Raw genomic sequence first — 18,238 nt, forward strand, 5'->3', positions numbered from 1 at the left:
TAATGACTCTGTGATGCATTATAACTAATACACCAACTTGCATATTTGCCAGATAATAGACAACAGATTACTGAGTGCATAGGTGCGATAAAATTAGAAGATTTTTCTGTCGCTCAAACATTTGCCAACTGCCAGGCTTAACTTGAATTGCTACCTCTGTATATACAAGTGTCTCCTTTTAAAAAAGGCTAATACGAACATTGGCTATTCCTAAATAGGTGACAAGCATTTACCTTTTCTCTAACAACAGATTTCTGCCCCTTTGCCAAACCTGGTCAAAGTGGTCTAAAGACTTCCCATCCTTAAAAGGGATTTTATTAAAGTGGAGGAAACTTTTTTTCTCTAAAGGAAGAGAATAGATCCCTACAAGATCTATGTTCCCAATTATACATTTTAACAGATTCTACAAAACACATAAACTGGTGATTAGTCACTCTGCCCAATATCATCACTGCTGCACAACACCAGCAGATGTTTGTCATGTCTTTCGGCCATGCTCTACACTATTACCGTACTAGCAGCAAATACACTACTTGCTAACAAGTAGTAAATACATCTGGGATTTTACCTACCATGACTCCCTGAATTTTACCTCCTCACAATCTTACCAAACCATATAATGCATAAATACCTCAAACAGCTAATACCTCTTCTACTCTTCTATGCCAGAAAGGTAATCTTACTAAAGTGGAAAGACACCACAGCTCTGGATGTAAAGACTTTTGTTAATATTTTCACTGACACTCTACCCATGTACACACATCTCTACATTAGCTAGGCATGCTCGAATAAGTATTAAGTATCCTTCCTGAGTAAGGCTTTGTACTAAGTTGTACTAAAAGTGTATTATTGTAGTAGAACCTCATGAATATACATGGGTTTTAAGACTGGGAATGGGATGAGACTTTTATAAATAAACCTCTTTATGTACACTTTAACAGGCTACTGTACCTGAAATTAACTATTACTTACCTATTTTATGGGTGACTATAAGAAAAATTGGCTGCTGAAGTTCTGTTTACTTAGTCATCTCCCCTCCCCTGGCCTTTGATTGGACATCGAAGGAGCAGCAATATATTAATAAGGTCATGTGTGGGCCTGTTCACACCATAGCGCTGTGCTAAACGCATGGTGTCCACACATGGAACCGCACACTCCCGGTGGCTTTGTGTTGCAGCGCAAAACCGCAAAAAGAAGAAAAGAAATGCACTCGTTTTTTTCACCGCAACACACCTGGTGCATGATACTGCACGGTAGGTGTGCTGTGCGATAGTATAAACCAAATGAATAGATACAGTAAGTTTAGTGCAAAGCTATAATGTGAACAGGCCCTAAAGCAGAGTGCTGGGATTCCGTCTCGCAGTCTCAGTGCTGCTGTACAGGGGATTACAGAAATGGGATATCAGGCTATGTTTGGGTAGAAATGCTAGTTATAGGTATAAATAATTTTAATATTTTTCTTAAATAAATACATAAGTGGATTCATTGGTATTTTTTTTTATTTGACTCGAACTATACGGTAACAGTGTGATTTCTGCATTCAATTGTTTTAAGTGTCTGTTAGAACAGTTTAATGTGTTATGGTTTTATCACTGAATAAAGCTAAATGTTCTCTTGGGTAATATCCCCATTACAGCTTCTTCACCTCTGCTGTTCTAATCTGCACGTTTTTCTTTTATCTCAGAGTTAAGTGACAGCTGTCGGACATGCGGCACAGAAGCTCTTAACTATCTCTCCAGTCTACGGAATAAAGCAGAGAATGAAGTGGACTGCAGCCAAATTACTGCCACACTCAAGCTAATAGCTGATATTGCTCAGGTAAAGATCGGTTGCTGCCATAGTTGGATACTGAGGACCTAGTTGTATTAATGAAAGATGCAGAAAATGGATCTCAGCATCTAGCTGACATGTAGCTGGGAGTGATGTTGAGAACATTAAATGTCTGACTTTCACCTCTTTGGGCACTTTTATTTTACTAATTACTTAAAAAAGAAAAAAAACTAGAGGTGCACCGAAATGGAAAATGTCAGGCCGAAACCGATACCGAAAATGTTTTTTATTTTTATTTTTTCAATTTTTTAGCTATATCGGTGCATCCCTAAAAAAGACAACTCAATGTAATTTTATTGCCCCAGTATGCGTATACTTTATGCATCTAAATTAGAGTACATATGACATTCAGTGGTGCAGATTCATGAAAATTGGAGAAAAAAGTGGAACTGTTGCCAATAGAAACTACTGAAGTTTGACCTTTATAGAAACAATAAACATGAATTCTGACTGGGTGCTTTACCAAGAACTTCACTTTTGTGTTTTTTTCATTTTTCCCCAGTTTTTGTTAATCAGCCACAAGTCTTAGTGCCTTTAGACAATAAAGGGTTAGACAGTCCCATTTAGGGGCAAAAGTAAGCAAAACATTTCAAACACACCCTGGAAAGATAATTTTAAGCTGTTATTAAAATGAAAAAAAACTTCAGGTATATGAGTTATGTAGGGGGTGCAGCTGTATAGTGTTATTACAGCAGACAGGGGGTTGAATCACATTTGTTCTGGGAAATTGTGCAATTATGCACACCTATTGTCATCATTTGGAAAGGAACATGTAAGTAGTAAAGTTCCTTTTGGTTCGGTGCATAATCCCTTATTTCAGTTATTTTGAGAAAAGCTGTATTTTTCTGTAACAGCAGCTATACTTTAAAGTATTTTACAAGACATTTTAATCACATTTACTCCCAATGGCCGTGTCGTACAGGGACAGGAATGTTTGATTAACTCTAGTATTTACACAGTCATTAGTAATCAGGTGTAATTACGTTACAAAAAGGACCTCTAGTGACATGACCTACTTTGGTTAGAACTTCTGTGCCATGTACTAGGATCCCAGTTGTAATTATATTTCACACTAATTTTTAAATTTCCATAAATATTCCTCTTGGCTATACTGCAGGGCTTTGTTGAGTGCCAAGGAAAATGATCAATTTACATTTTCAGTGCTAATCAGCAATGCCAGGGGACCTCAAAGAGGGTGAAATGTTAATTTTTTATCTAGGACTTCCCCAAGGTCATTGACATTGTCCTTCACACAACCCAGCTTCACATTATTGTGCATAAACACCTCTTCCAATGACACACAGACCGTGGGACTTAAACATTTCATCTTCTTCAGTACATCAATGAAGCAATGAAAACAGCAATGTACCACTGTGCAGGCAGCCAGCATAGTTATATACTTGCCTTATCCTCACTCCTAAATTCTTTACTGCCCAGTGCAACACATTCAAAACATCTCTGCTATGTACCTGGCTGCATTGGTGGAAGTTGGGGGGTGGTGAAGTTGTCTTATAATATAACCTGTGCAGTGACAATTTGGTTGACATCTATCATTTAACATATGTTTGGATGTTTGTCTTTTAGGAGCTGCGTCCTCCGTCTCTTGATATAAAAGAGGAGGAGTTGGGTGACCTGGTGGAGAAAGAAATGACAGCCACTGCAGCAGCTGTAGAAACGGCTGCTACCAGGATTGAGGTGAGAACTTTGTTTAGCAGGTATTGCCTGGTTTAATAAACATGGCTTTTTTTGCATATTCTCATCATCATCGTAGTGGATAAAAGGAATTAAAAGGAAATGTTTAAACTGATGGCAGCAATGGAACCTTATTCCAGCACTATATGCATGTACCCATATATACCCAATAGGTGGAAATAGATGGAGAACAATGATGCACCTGCAGTCTTTTCCTCTTCACTTCCCACACTGCCTCCTGTCAGTACCACACTCATCCCTACCTTCTCCAGTTGCACAGCAGTGATATCACTTGTGCCTATTGATTCACTTTAGTGACTGAAGAGCAGTTCAGATGCTGGAATTTAGTTTGGCCAAAGACTCCCATATTGAGGGGAGACTGGCATTGATTATCAGGGCCTCTCACAGAACTTTTACAGTGATGATAAAAGCCCTGGCAGGTTAACTTTTTCTTTTTGAATAGTGCCACAGCAGCATGTCAATTTTAAAACTGTTTAATGTTTCCAAGCCAGACCCCAAGATAATGATTAACTTTTACTTTGCTACTGGATGCTATTCTGTGCCTTGACTTAAGTACCTAAACTGCCAAATAACTTGAGACCTTAGGAGATGCTAAAGGTCACATCACATTAGTAAAATTGTTGCTGATGACAGGATCGAAAATGAGACATGGTCCTAAGAGTGGCAATACACAACACAATACTTACAAACATCAAGATGACCTCATGCATATGCAGCATCAGTTCATTGGCCGGTCAAGAAGCACAACAGGTCACAGACACACAATCTATCAGTTAAAATAAAAATAATTGCATGTCTGATTCAGACATGCAATAAAAGGAATGACATTTAGTTTGCCAGAATGTCACAGATTGTCCTTTGAAGATACTTTGTGTGGTGGGATAATAATCTCACAAAAAATGTTCTTTTTCCCCTCAGGAAATGCTGAAGAAGTCTCGGACGGATGATACTGGACTAAAATTACAAGTCAATGAACAGTAAGAGAATGTGTTCAAACAATTCATATCCAAGATATAAAATGAAACTCAAGCTTATGTTGTGGAACAAGAGTTCTTCTCAACATGTGTGACTTTGTTCTTCAGGATTCTGGGGTCATGTACAGATCTCATGCAGGGAATCTATGCTTTGATTCTGGCCTCAAAGGACCTTCAGAAAGAGATTGTGGAGAGTGGAAGGGTCAGTATGTCCTTGTCCTTTGTGTGACTTCATATTCAACCACATCAAAAAATAACAGTCCAGTTCAAGTCGATTTTTTTGTCTGCATGTATTTTGCAAAGTCTTTATTGCGTGCTAATTTTTCTGCAGGAAGCAGCATCTCCAAAAGAGTTCTATGCCAGAAACTCACGGTGGACTGAGGGGCTGATTTCTGCTTCCAAGGCCGTGGGGTGGGGAGCCACTGTTATGGTGTAAGTATATTTTAGTTATCACCAAACCCATCAATAAATGGAAAGATTGAGCAACTCCACTTTCTCAGAGAACCACAAAGGTTACTTGGCAGTGTCAGTACAAAAGTCAGGAGCCAGGCAACAGGTGACCAATGGACTTGAATAAATAGCATCTTTTTAGGATGTCCAGATGCTTGCCATTCCTATCAAAGTGTGAACGGCTCCTCGGATGCCTCATTATTATGCTAGATGTGCTCTGTGCCGCTTTCAAAAAAATAATGTTATGTTTCAGATTTCCTAGAGGTTCCTTGGTCACCTATTACCTGCATTTTTATCTATAGCAGTATATGCCTGGCATCAGTATTAAGCTGGCCAGACAGGTTGTAATATGACTGTGTAGGATTACAATGTAAATGTACATTGTAAGGGAACTGTACAATCTCCTTTACATTCATCAAAACTATGTAATGTAAGGTCATGCCTTTACAATCCAATTACAATAGTTTGTATCCAGTTAGGCAGTTTATAGCACTGCATAGCTTCTAGTTGATCTAATGCTCAACCTCTGTATTCAATACCAATCGGATTGTACAATCTCCTTTACATTCATCAAAACTATGTAATGTAAGGTCATGCCTTTACAATCCAATTACAGTAGTTTGTATCCAGTTAGGCAGTTTAGAGCACTGTATAGCTTCTAGTTGATCTAATGCTCAACCTCTGCACTCAATACCAATTGGATTGTACAATCTCCTTTAGATCTACTAACAACTTTGTAGTGCCTAATTGAATATCATCTGAATGGTAGGTCATCATATTACCTCATCATATAACACGCTACATTTTGATACATTTAAAGTGGATTGTATAGTCAGATTGTTATGTGTCACATGTTTGGTCAACTCTGCAGAACAGGGCTCGATTTCTTAATATCCATTATAATCTGTGGCTAAGGTCTGTATCAGCACACAGCCTCCCAGGCTATCGCCCTGTCTGCCAGTTGACCGTCATTGTTGCTGTGCCTACAGAGTTAGTTTATCTTATTGGTGGAATAGAGCACTGTGCATTTACAATTTGCCCACTCTGGGTCCATACAACTAGAACCGAACTGCCTGTCATGAGTTTAAGGTGTTCTATTGGGTAGCAGGCACACTTCCATTCAGCCTCCAGCCTGTGCCTTGTGTTGTTATGCCATCTAACTTTGTCAGCGTGATTTAAAGCTTAGCCAGTCAATTGGTAGAAGGAATTGTAGAAAAAGACTGTTGCTTTAGGCAGGCAGGAAACCATAGTACTGTAACTGTACTTGCACAACACCAGTAGAGACGCCCATGGAAGTTTGACTACTTTGTCAATACGTTTACTAACACACTACCAGCTCCGTCTTTACCATACGTAATTATAGGATAATACACTGGTAGCACTAATAGTTAATTAACTGACAAACAACTGTCATTTCTGCAACTGTGTGCAATTTCTCAAAACATGGCCTGGGAAATTAATCATACAGCTATATAGATGCCTTGTACAATGATCATATACTGCAGTGTTCAGTACTAACATAGCCCCTCTTACCTTCTCTCCTTTTTATCTGTAATAGGAAATGGGGCGCAGGGGGGCGTTTACTAACACCACCCTGTGGGGAATAGTGGTTATGTGTCTAACCTAATGTGATCAACCCTCCTTTAAATGCACCTAAACCAATGATAAATATTATTAAGGTCATGGAACAAATCCAGGTGCTTTCAAGGCGTATCATTATGAAACGGAGTCATAGAACAAATAATCTTTCTGGCCCACGTGAATTGATGGACTGCTACAATTAACATACAAAACTGAAGCAGTAGACATGTGAGAGTTCTTAATACATAACTTTGCTCCTCTGGGACATCAGAAAAAGTACAGAAAAGCTAACACTTTCTGTAAAGTAGTATGCACCCTGCATAAACAACCTTACTTTTTTTTGTCAATCCTGGCTATGCTGGGTCTGTGGCATTGTATAATTTTTAGTATTTAAATGACAAGTTTTGATTTCCAGGTCTTGTATCTCTTTAAATATTGTCAAAATGGAGAGAGAGTAGCTTTTTTGCTTAGCCTTTAGGTGGACTACAGAGACATCCAACCCCTGTGGTCTTCTAGCCTCATTACTTGGAGTTGTCCAAATACATGTGTGTCAGTATGGGTTAACTGACCTGTATGGCAGGGTGTGAGGATAAAAAAAATAGTTCTTATAACTCCTGATATTAATAATGAATTATGTAGATAAGCCTAGACTCATGTTTGTATTTTGTGTTCCTTTGTTTATTGTCATGCATGTTTTCCAGAGATGCTGCAGACCTTGTTGTTCAAGGACAAGGGAAATTTGAAGACCTCATTGTGTGTTCCCATGAAATTGCAGCCAGCACAGCCCAGCTTGTAGCAGCTTCCAAGGTACAGCTTGATAAAAACATGCACTTTGGGTAACGCAAGACAATTGTTATTAGCTTACCTTGACATGCTTAGGAAATATATTCAGTGTGTTTTGTCTTTCTATTTGAGGAAATCTAAGGTATAAAGTTGAATGTTAGCCATTCAATCAATGTCATAATCTTTGTAGAATAAGAGATCTCTTAACATAGTCATCATAACATTTGTGAATGTTGTTTAGTCTATCTGCCATGCCTTCCTGTTGGCCACCAAACTTAATGTGAAGCGTCACTATGAAATAGAAGAGTGCAGAAAGAGGGTCAAATATTATTACTGATGTTGTGGTTGATATTTCCATTATAAAGTGCCTAGGATTTGGGAACAGACCAAATAATAGAATTGTTGTCAATTGTTGTACACACTGATCTTTATAGGTAAAGGCGGAGAAGGACAGTGCTAACCTGACCAGATTACAGCAAGCTTCAAAAGTAGTAAATCACAACGCTGCTGGTGTGGTGGCTTCCACAAAATCAGTCAAGTCCCAGATTGATGAAGTAGGTGAGTAGATTGTTTTTTGTGTCCATTCCAGGCACCAACAGCAGTTGATTTAAAATTGGGTCAAGAAAACCTTAAGTAAACATTAGCTATTAGGTATTGTAAGGTTAGACAAGCTCCCAGATGCAGAACAGACGTAACTGGGCATCCTCCATGGCCTCTTGTTTTTGACAATGGTCACAACAAAACATGTAAAGATTGACTGCAAAATAAAACCAAATCATTTTGCTTTATTTCCCTTCCCTAACTACAGTTCAATAACATACATACTATACAGGTGTACTTCCGTAGTACATCTACTGGTTGGCCCCCATGTTGTACACCACACAGTTCCCCAGCTGCTTACTTTTCTGAGTACCTCCGGTCTCGGTAGACAGCCCCATAGAAGTCTGTAATAGTTTACAGTGTAGGTGCAGACAGCCATGATGAAGATTCCAGCCGAAGGGTGTAACGTTTGTGGTAAGTTGCAGCTGCAGGAAACTTAGGTACATAAGCAGCTAAAGGTAAAGTTGGGTAATTTGGATCAGGAAATATATTCCTTACACTACTGCCTCAGTATAGGAGGATATTTGTTCCCCAGGCCAGGCTCCACACAGTCACTGGGTCCCATGCACGTGCCTAATGTGGGGTAAAGGTTGAACTGTATGGGTAACATGCTTCTGTTATACTGACTGAAGGATGACATTAGAAAATACAGTAGAAATCCTTTAAATGTACAACATGTAATTCTAATATTATAGTCTAAGAATATTAATTTCGTTTCCTGTTGGTTTTACAGACACAATGGACTTCTCTACCTTGACGCTAACTCAAATTAAACGGCAAGAGATGGATTCACAGGTAATGTCCACATGTAGCGTTAAGGCTCATTGTCTTTACGAAACAGTTTCTTTCACATAACAATATTATTACAATATTTAAACATTTTTTACAATGGTTTTGGCCAAGTTTACCTTTTTTTCATTAAAACAACTGATATTTTATATCATTTTTATTCTGCAAAAAAATATTTATTTAAAAAAAAACATTCAATAAAGATTACCTGCAGTTTCTTCCTCAGACGAATGTGTAGCATTGCCTGCATGCTTAGAAGGACCTTGTGTGTATGTGTGTCAAAAAGTCTCATCACTCTCACTCAACACTGATAGCAGGAGGATGGGTGTTACCTTTTATTCAGATTCAGTCTGCAGTGTGTGTCATCTGATCTCCCTGCTATTCAGGGCCCAAGATGAAGTGTCTTCTGAACCTTCAAAAAAAAAAGCTGTTTACGTTTCTGCCACCTACTGGCAGCAATATGGAATATTAAATATTAATGTGAAATGTTTCATATTTACTGCATTAAAAAAGAAATTATACATATTTCTATATCACTAAAAACACTATGAGGGTTATTCACTAAAAGGGTGAAGAGTTTGGAGAAGGCAGGAGAAGCGAACAATCTAGGACAACATAGCTGAACTGGAAAGTGAGCCGAATTGGAGAATTTTTCCAAATCGGCTATTTTGGCCTAGATTGTTCACTTCTCCTGCCTTCTCCAAACTCTTCACCCTTTTGTGAATAACCCTGTATATATTTTCTTTAAGATAAAAAAAGGCAAGCCTATGGGTATACAACTATCCAGTACAACCAATCAGATTCATTGTTCTTATTCATTGACTAGATAAATGATGAATAATAATTAGTTGCTGTGGGTACTACACTTTACACACTGCTATCTGCTCTATAAAATAAAAGCATACTATTGTCTGAGTCATGACTGATCATTTGGAAAGTAATACAGTTCTTTGTGTTTATCAGGTGCGAGTTCTAGAGCTAGAGAGCCAGTTGCAGAAGGAGAGAGAAAAGCTGGGAGAATTACGTAAAAAGCATTATGAAATTGCTGGTGTCTCTGAGGGCTGGGGAGATGGTAAGTAGATTGCAGATTCTTTTTCATGTCATAAATAATTATTTACAGAACTATAAAAATATTTTTTTTCCATTGTCACTATAACAGAAGGTGAGGGGAAATATTTTAGTCGGTACACCTATTCCTGTGACAACTAAGAGAGGATTTCTCCTCACTTTCCCACTTGTGTGTCTCTGAAACAGTATGTTAAAGGAGATCTTATCATCTTACCAACGAGCCACAGATAGCGAACAAAAATGGCAATAACAATGGTTCTTACTATTCCCTTTTTCCCTACTCTATGTGAACACATAACAAGAAAATGTGCTAGAGATACACATTAAGAAATTGAAAGTGGAACCCCAGGAAAAAAATATGTTTTTGCCAACACCACAAAGCAAACAAGTTACCTCTAATGATGATTATTCTATGTGTGAATCTCTGCTCTTCAAACTTCAAATCCTAGCTTCACTGATGCTGGAAACTGCCATTGATGCTGTTCTTTCAGTGTTGTGAGCTGCAGGGATAATGTAGTTCACCTGCCCTTTCCTTTTCACACGTCCATTCACAAAACACCCTGTATTCTGTTCTCATTTTTCAAGGTGATCTTGAATGGAGAAATGGAGAGGAGGGGCAGGTATACAACAGGATCTTTCCTTGTCCATTCACAGAAGGAAATATTAATACACGAGAAAACTCCATAGGGGGAGGATGTGAGGACACATCTATGTGATATTTTAGTGTGTGAATTAAAGCAGAACATTTCTATTAGATAATATAATGAATGCAGGTAGAATAATTAATGCAGCTTAATAAATTGATTACTTTGACTTGACTTTGTTCTGTTTATTGTTTACCTCTGTAGATGATGAATAAAGTGCGATGATACTTCCTCTCACAACAGAGAAAGCACACACAACGGATAACTCAGAAAGCACACGTCTATGGCATTCAATTCAACTCTCCTCAACACAGCCAGGACTGGCCAGGTCTAGCTGGCACTGAGTATTCAAATGGGCTTCAGAAAAGCGGAAGGACAGCACAAAAGAAGCACCAGTGGTCACAGAAGGAAGCTGGGATCTGGCTAAACTTTACACTGCCTCTCATGGTCAACCACCACTCACCTTCAGTACTCGGAGGACTAAAACCCAATTAAGTCTCTTGTGCTTATAGTTTAGGATCACACAAGGGGGGCAGTGCAAATCTAAACAAGTGTGGAATGGTGGCCATAGGCTTTCGGCCTGATAGATTTTCAGACTGGCTGTTTTACAGGATCACAAAGGTGCTTCATAGCAGCATTCAAAGAAACTCCATGTTGAATGACTAGGAGCATCAATAAGCTTCTATGATATATAAAGGAAATTGTTGCAGCTCCTATATTCCAGTAATATTTAAATTAGCTTATGATGAAAATGGACTTGCCTTATAGGAAGGTGGCCAAGAGTACAGTCGTTGGAGGATGAAGTTTCCATGGGAACCATTATAGTTCTGATGCTCTGAGCATTAACACAAAGCTGAACCATCTATTTGGAAGCATAGTAATTAAATCCGTGATGAAAGTAAACATTTAGAAATGTTTGGAAGATAAGAATATGACACTGCATTTATGTGCAGTCTGGGTTGAAGTGATAATAGAAGGGATGAAACGCTCTTATGACCTGTGTTCATGCAATAGATGTACGGCAATGTTGGAATTACACATATTTAAATCCCAGACATAGATCTCTGCCTAGAGTTCTATTTCACAACAAAGCCCATGTGGAGTTTCTCCAGTGGCTGGTGCTGCCTGGGCTTTCCTCCCGGGGTCCTGTAATTTCCTGCTCTGCCATCCATAAATGCAGAAGAATTAGATACTTGGAATTACTCACGCCTCCACTATGTCCGAACACACTGTGAGACAGAAGGCACATTACATAGGCCCTGGTGTTATAATGACTTCACACACGTGACATTATATGTGGCACTTCTAAATGTCACTATTGCATTTACACAAATAAACCCATGTTCATTTTTTTCCTGGTTCTTTTTGGTAATATGTGTTTTTATGATTAGGACTGTTTTAATAAAGTTTCTGAAAAAGAGTATTTGGACTTTCTTATCCTCTTGCACAGAGGACAGGAAAGTAATGGAATCTGAATAGCAGAGCTCATATTTCAGCCCCTCTGTTCAAAAGAAACTTTGTTACTGTTTTCATTGTGTACATGTCTAGCAGTGACTTCCGCAGGAGCCACTGGTAATTTTTGGGTTCTCCCACCTGATCTGCAGTTACTTGCCTTGTTTCTGGAACCAACAGCACTGACAGCTTCTGGCAATGATCAGGCTCGAGTCTCCAGGGTGTTTTTACTATTGATTGCTGAACACAAAACCTAAGGAGAGAGGGTTTAGCAATGCAAGATATGCAAAAGCACAAAAATGGTGGACAGGTTATTCTGAAATAGTAGCAGCAATAGGCTATGAAAATGACCTCCAAAAATAAAAACTGATAGACAAAGGGCAGTCAGATAAATCTATGACCCGGTAAGCACAGCCACAGTCTTAATCATGCACCGACTGGCTTCTGTTCCCCTGAAAGATACCTGGGCTTGTGGTCACAGAATCCTTCTTACAATGTCTAGATGGCAGCTTCTACTCAGCTTCTCTGCAACACTGTTCAGAAAGAAGATCCCTTCTGCAGCCCAGCTTCCTTCAGGTATTGACTCTAACAACAAGTAGTTTAGTATCCTAGTATCCAGGGCCCTTAATAAATAAATATGTATGTATGTATGTATGTATATACATATACATACATACATACATACATACATAGTATATTTACAACTCCAATAAGTGAAACACTCCTTACATGCTAACTTGCTTTCATTCCATTTAATGATCGGTGCATAGATCAGTACAATTGAAGACAGTTCGGGGCGTCCCCACCTTTCCTAATGTTAATGGTCTTCATGGTAAGTTCCAAACTTTCCACAGAAAGTTTAAATACACCACACCTCATCAGATAAGATTGAATAAATAATAACACTGCCCCTCTCCTAGTTAATTAACAACACTGTACAGCATAGATCTGTGCATGTCCAATAATTATATACAAAAATTATATACAAAACCATACAGAATACACAATAACCTCCACCACACCTCTAATGCAGATGTAGCAACATTCTCATAGTTAAAACTATATGAAAAGATAACAATATCATCTTATATTACTATCATCCAACCCCAACAAGGAACCTGTAAAAAAACACTACATATCAATGTATCTAATTAATCCATCAGGATGTAAGGTAGATAGTTTGTCATTCCACCACACCTCTCTCTTCAGATTCCATATCTTTTCACCTCCTCTTACTATGAGGTACATCATCCAGTACTATAAAATGCAGGTCAGTCTCCACATTACCCTGTTCCAGAACGTGTTAGGGAACTAGTAATCCTTGTGCTTTATGGATCATATGCCGATGCTGTGCAGTGCAGTCCCTGATTTACTGTGTAGTTTCTCCCATGTATGTCTTCTGACATTGGCAGATTGGGGCATAAATTACATAACTTGACTGACAAGTAAAATATTTTTTTATCGAGTAAGTTTCTGTGTGAATAAATTGCCTACCTTTCAAAATTGAGGTGCATTGTATACAGCTCAAACATGAGTAAGGCCCACATCGTTTTGTACCAATGAATGTTCTTGCCGGTTCCAGGTCCTTATACTCAGATCTCCCTATTCTGTCACTAAAAGTGCTGTTTTTGCAAAAAGCTTGTAAAGGACTCAATTGTAATTCCGCTACATCAGGATACGCCTTAGATACCATATGCCAATGTTTTGGATGACTGAAAAACCTTTTTACCTAGGGGATTAATGTTGAAAATGGAATTCTGTGTGGTTTTGTCCTGTTTTGCCTTTTCTGTCCTTCTACTAAGAAAAAAAATCACGTCTGATATCTCCTCTAGCCATGTCATCTGTTTAGTCCTGTCACTCACTATTGTAATTACTCTAAAAAAACAAACTTGCTCCTACCTACAACAAGTGACGGATGAAAACTGTCAAAACGTAGCAATTGATTTTTGTCAGTTGGTTTTGTATTTATGTCGATCTGCATATTTCCCGCCTCTATCTATACTCTAGTGTCCAAAAATGACACTTTTACCAAGTCCATAGTCATATTAAACTTAATTGGTGGATCGGATGCATTCAATTTTTTATGAAAAGTGTGTAGGGCTGCAACGTCACCCTGCCAGATCACAAACATATCAACAATAAAACGAATAATGTGAAACCTCGCGCCACTACTCCAATCAAGTTAAGCAGCAGCTAAAATCTGTGTGATCAGATATAATATAGAATTGATAATAAAAGCCGTGGTGTTTGAATTAATCTACAAAGTATCAGATACAATTGATACTAGCCGTGAAACAATGTGATACAATGTGAAAAGAATAACAATAGAAAAAATGCATGTGTATATCATGCACCTCAGTGCAAATAATTTGGTGCTACAAAAATGTCCATAATCATGAATCTTCAACAGTCCATTGTTAAAATAGAAAATATACAAAAGTGCATGAAAGGTAATTGCAGTCTCCTGTGACCATCAACAGAGACATTTTATGGAATGCACTTCACCTTTAGCAGAGACCCACCAGGGTCTGTATGCTCTGTTCCTCTGATTAAAACCAGGTAGAGGAAGCACCTGATGCCAAACACCTACCAGTGGTTTCCTCCTCTCAGGTACAGACTCCTATTGCCAGCTGCAGGAGTTGAAAGCAGTGAATTAGTCCAAATGGACCATGCATCAAATAAAAAGTGGAAACTCGTAGTGCAGATGGTTTTTAAAAGGATAATACACTTTATTAAAAAGGACACTACTCACATTCCATTGGTAAAAAATAAGCTTCTGCTAAAACAACTTGGTAAGCAGCCACAGACATTGTGTGCGATCGTTCAGCTCCTATGCTCCACCCTACGTACGTTACGTCAAGGGGCGTGACTTCATCCGACGTAAACACCACCAGACCCCACAGTGCTCCATGAATGTCCCATTGGAATATATGTGTTGGATCTTAAACACATTTATAAATGACCTGCAGACAACAGGGTGATGTTGGAAACCATTGGAATATCCCTTCATTGCAAGAAAAACTGATCTTGGAACAGAAACAAAGTATTCCTCAAAATGTAGAAGAACAATTCTTAAAATAAGGATATTTGCTCATCAGTATACTTTCCCCTGGTTTTAATCAATTAAGAAACTCTCTCATGATCATTGGACGTATAAAGGCTGTAAACCTCCCATGTCACTATTAGCATATCCATTGTCACCTTCCGGCATTACTGCAGCTTCTGCAAAAATCCCCTGTATCTTTCAAAAAAGATCTAGTCTCTTGTACCAATGGGGACGAAAAATCTAATTTAAAAAAAATAGCAATCGAGACAAAAATCGTTTCTATTACTGTCAGCATTGTAACAATCAAATCTGATTTGACTTAAAGATTTCAAAGCTTCTTTTCAGATTGCAGACATGTTTGTAGAGGGACATGATCAACAAATGCATGAGAAGGAAGACCTGAAAAGGAGCATAAGAAGTGGGCGGTACCCTTATTGAACAATAAATCAAAAAAATTGTTTTTTACACACATTGGTTTTTGTGAATTACACCGCGAGGCTTATAGCGCTATACTATTGACCAATTAACCTTTGAGGCTTCTGAGCCTGAGTTTTAGCAGCTTGTGGTTAGTCCGGTTTTTCTTATTTTTCACTTCCTTTTCCAATAGCGCAGCAATATACAAACTGCAATAACGCATAGTAACCAATGCTAAAACAGAAAAATCCGTACAGTATTATTGATTTAGGTGTTGGTACATAATGATTTACTTGTGTATAGTAAATGTATATGGCATTTGTATGCAACTTGTTTGGCCCTATGCAGTTAAGAGGATTAAAGGAGAACTATGGGGGTCAGTGCTTTTCCCCATAGTTCTCCTCAGGGTCCAGGGAGGACATAAACTAGCATCCTCCCGTGACCCAAAGCTCAGTATATCGCAAGCTACAGCTCGCGGTATACTGAGACTGCCGCAGCCGGGACGGATCCCGACATTACTGTCGAGATCCACCCAGCTGTGTGAGTCACAGCTGGCTCTGCCTAATTAGAAGCAGAGCCAGCTGTACCTGCCCCCTCCCCCGTTCGTTCCTCCTGTCAGCGCTGGAGGATCGGAGAGGGGAGTGGGGAATCCCTGCAGGGAGCCATGAGTGACAGTCACGACTCACTGCAGGGACAGGATCGAGAAGTGAGTGAGCGACGTTATGCTTTCGCTCACTTCCCGATCTACTGAGCTAAGCATTCCTATCTACCTAAGAGTGCTCTTATTCCTAAATTCTGCATAATCATGAATCTTCAACAGTCCATTGTTAAAATAGAAAATATATATTTACACAAGTGCATGAAAGGTAATCGCAGTCTCCTGTGACCATCAACAGAGAAATTTTATGGAATGCACTTCACCTTTAGCAGAGACCCACCAGGGTCTGTATGCTCTGTTCCTCTGATTAAAACCAATCTCCGATTATCCAACACTGTCTCTGGAAGGATAATAGCAACCCTACCGGTTTAAATAAAAATGAATCTTGTGGTCTGTTTTGATTTCCCCATGAAGTCTTTGTCTCCTCTTTCCACTCCAAGCATAACTCCTAGAGGCAAAGGTATGATGGAATATGTAAGTTCACCATAGTGGGAGTGCCAAGGTTGCCTACCCCCGATATAATTGATGGCAAAAGGGATTAAAAAACACACCTAGTTAGATGATCAATGGTCAGTTCACCTAAAAGTGGTATTTTAAAGAAGAACCCTAGTCAATCTAAAAGTTAGCCCTTGCAGTGGGGCTACCTCCAGTTAACTGTTCATTTTGGTCTAGGGGCAAACATAGAGCAGATATACTCACTTGATCCTTGGTCCTTCTTGGCTGCTAGACCGGTCCATGCTGTGACATCATCACTAATGCAGCTGGGGGGCGGGGGGTGGGGTGGGTTCTGAGTGCTCACCGCTGCAGAACCGAGGATCTGGTGAATATGTTTTCTTTATTGTAGCCCCCTACACCAAAATAAGCAGTTAATCCTTGCAGAGCAGGAAAAGCCCCACTACAAGTGTTATTTTCTAGATTGCCTGGAATTCTTCTTTAAGTGTGACCTGAGTCAGCCCCTGGCATCGTATGTTTTAGATAATCCAAAGGTGAGATCTCCTTGCCATAGTTTCTGACCCTGTAATGCCCACCTATACAATTTTGGCATACATGCCTACCTTTGTATGCTTTAGTACCACCCATTGCATTATCAATAAAAGAAAATAATAATATAAAAATCTGAAGGGGAAGGGTTTGGACAATGATCATGGCAGGTATGCAAACCCAAGAACTCAAGTGCAGATATCTAACCACTAACAGAGCGTGCAAGAGGTACAAGCAACTGTCGAATGGTTTAGCTCTACAGCTCTATACAAAACTGAGATATCTGTTTTGCATAATTGGTCAATAGTATAGTGCTATAAGCCCCACGGTGTAGTTAACAAAAAACAATGTGTGTAAAAAACAATAAATCAAAAAAATTGTTTTTTACACACATTGGTTTTTGTTAATTACAGTGTGAGGCTTATAGCGCTATACTATTGACCAATTAACCTTTGAGACTTCTGAGCCTGAGTTTTAGCAGCTTGTGGTTAGTCCGGTTTTTCTTATTTTTCACTTCCTTTTCCAATAGCGCAGAATTTTTGTTTCTTCATCTGTTTTGCATAGCCTGACCTTTAATGCACGAGGGTGGATGTATGCTATGAGGGTTTGTGGCAACCAGCGACACAGGAAATAATGTGCTGGTAGAGGTAAGAATGGATTATTCTATGTATCAAATCCTGGAAGACTGTCCCACAGCCAATGAAGAAAGTGAAGTTGAAAAGTGGTTAAATATTCCCAAGATCCAAATAAAACCTCAATATCCACTAGAGAATATTTAATACAAATTTAAATATTATGCAATAATATAAGCACACTATCAAACAGCAATATACAAACTGCAATAACGCATAGTAACCAATGCTAAAACAGAAAAATCCGTACAGTATTATTGATTTAGGTGTTGGTACATAATGATTTACTTGTGTATAGTAAATGTATATGGCATTTGTATGCAACTTGTTTGGCCCTATGCAGTTAAGAGGATTAAAGGAGAACTATGGGGGTCAGTGTTTTTCCCCTCAGGGTCCAGGGAGGACATAAACTAGCGCTGGAGGATCGGAGAGGGGAGTGGGGAATCCCTGCAGGGAGCCATGAGTGACAGTCACGGCTCACTGCAGGGACAGGATCGAGAAGTGAGCGAGCGACGTTATGCATTCTCTCACTTCCCGATCTACTGAGCCGGCGTGTGACAGTTTCATTGTCACATGTCGGCTCGAACTATGAGGCTGAATGAAAATCACTCACCTCATAGTTC

At 39.1% G+C, this 18,238-nt stretch overlaps 1 protein-coding gene across 1 annotated transcript in view; it reads left to right on the forward strand.

Moving 5' to 3' along the window:
• HIP1 (huntingtin interacting protein 1) overlaps positions 1-11,783 on the forward strand; it is a 95,806-nt gene extending 84,023 nt beyond the window's left edge. The window contains exons 21-30 of the mRNA XM_018555031.1: positions 1,685-1,818; positions 3,415-3,525; positions 4,462-4,520; positions 4,626-4,719; positions 4,849-4,949; positions 7,250-7,355; positions 7,766-7,889; positions 8,665-8,726; positions 9,684-9,792; positions 10,637-11,783. Of these exons, the coding sequence (XP_018410533.1) occupies positions 1,685-1,818; positions 3,415-3,525; positions 4,462-4,520; positions 4,626-4,719; positions 4,849-4,949; positions 7,250-7,355; positions 7,766-7,889; positions 8,665-8,726; positions 9,684-9,792; positions 10,637-10,647 (911 nt within the window). The 3' untranslated portion in view covers positions 10,648-11,783. The remainder of the gene's footprint in view (positions 1-1,684; positions 1,819-3,414; positions 3,526-4,461; positions 4,521-4,625; positions 4,720-4,848; positions 4,950-7,249; positions 7,356-7,765; positions 7,890-8,664; positions 8,727-9,683; positions 9,793-10,636) is intronic.
• Positions 11,784-18,238: the final 6,455 nt, after the last annotated feature.

The sequence above is a fragment of the Nanorana parkeri genome, unplaced genomic scaffold (assembly GCF_000935625.1).
Source record: "Nanorana parkeri isolate BGI_ZX_2015 unplaced genomic scaffold, ASM93562v1 scaffold181, whole genome shotgun sequence".
Lineage (NCBI taxonomy): Eukaryota > Metazoa > Chordata > Amphibia > Anura > Dicroglossidae > Nanorana > Nanorana parkeri.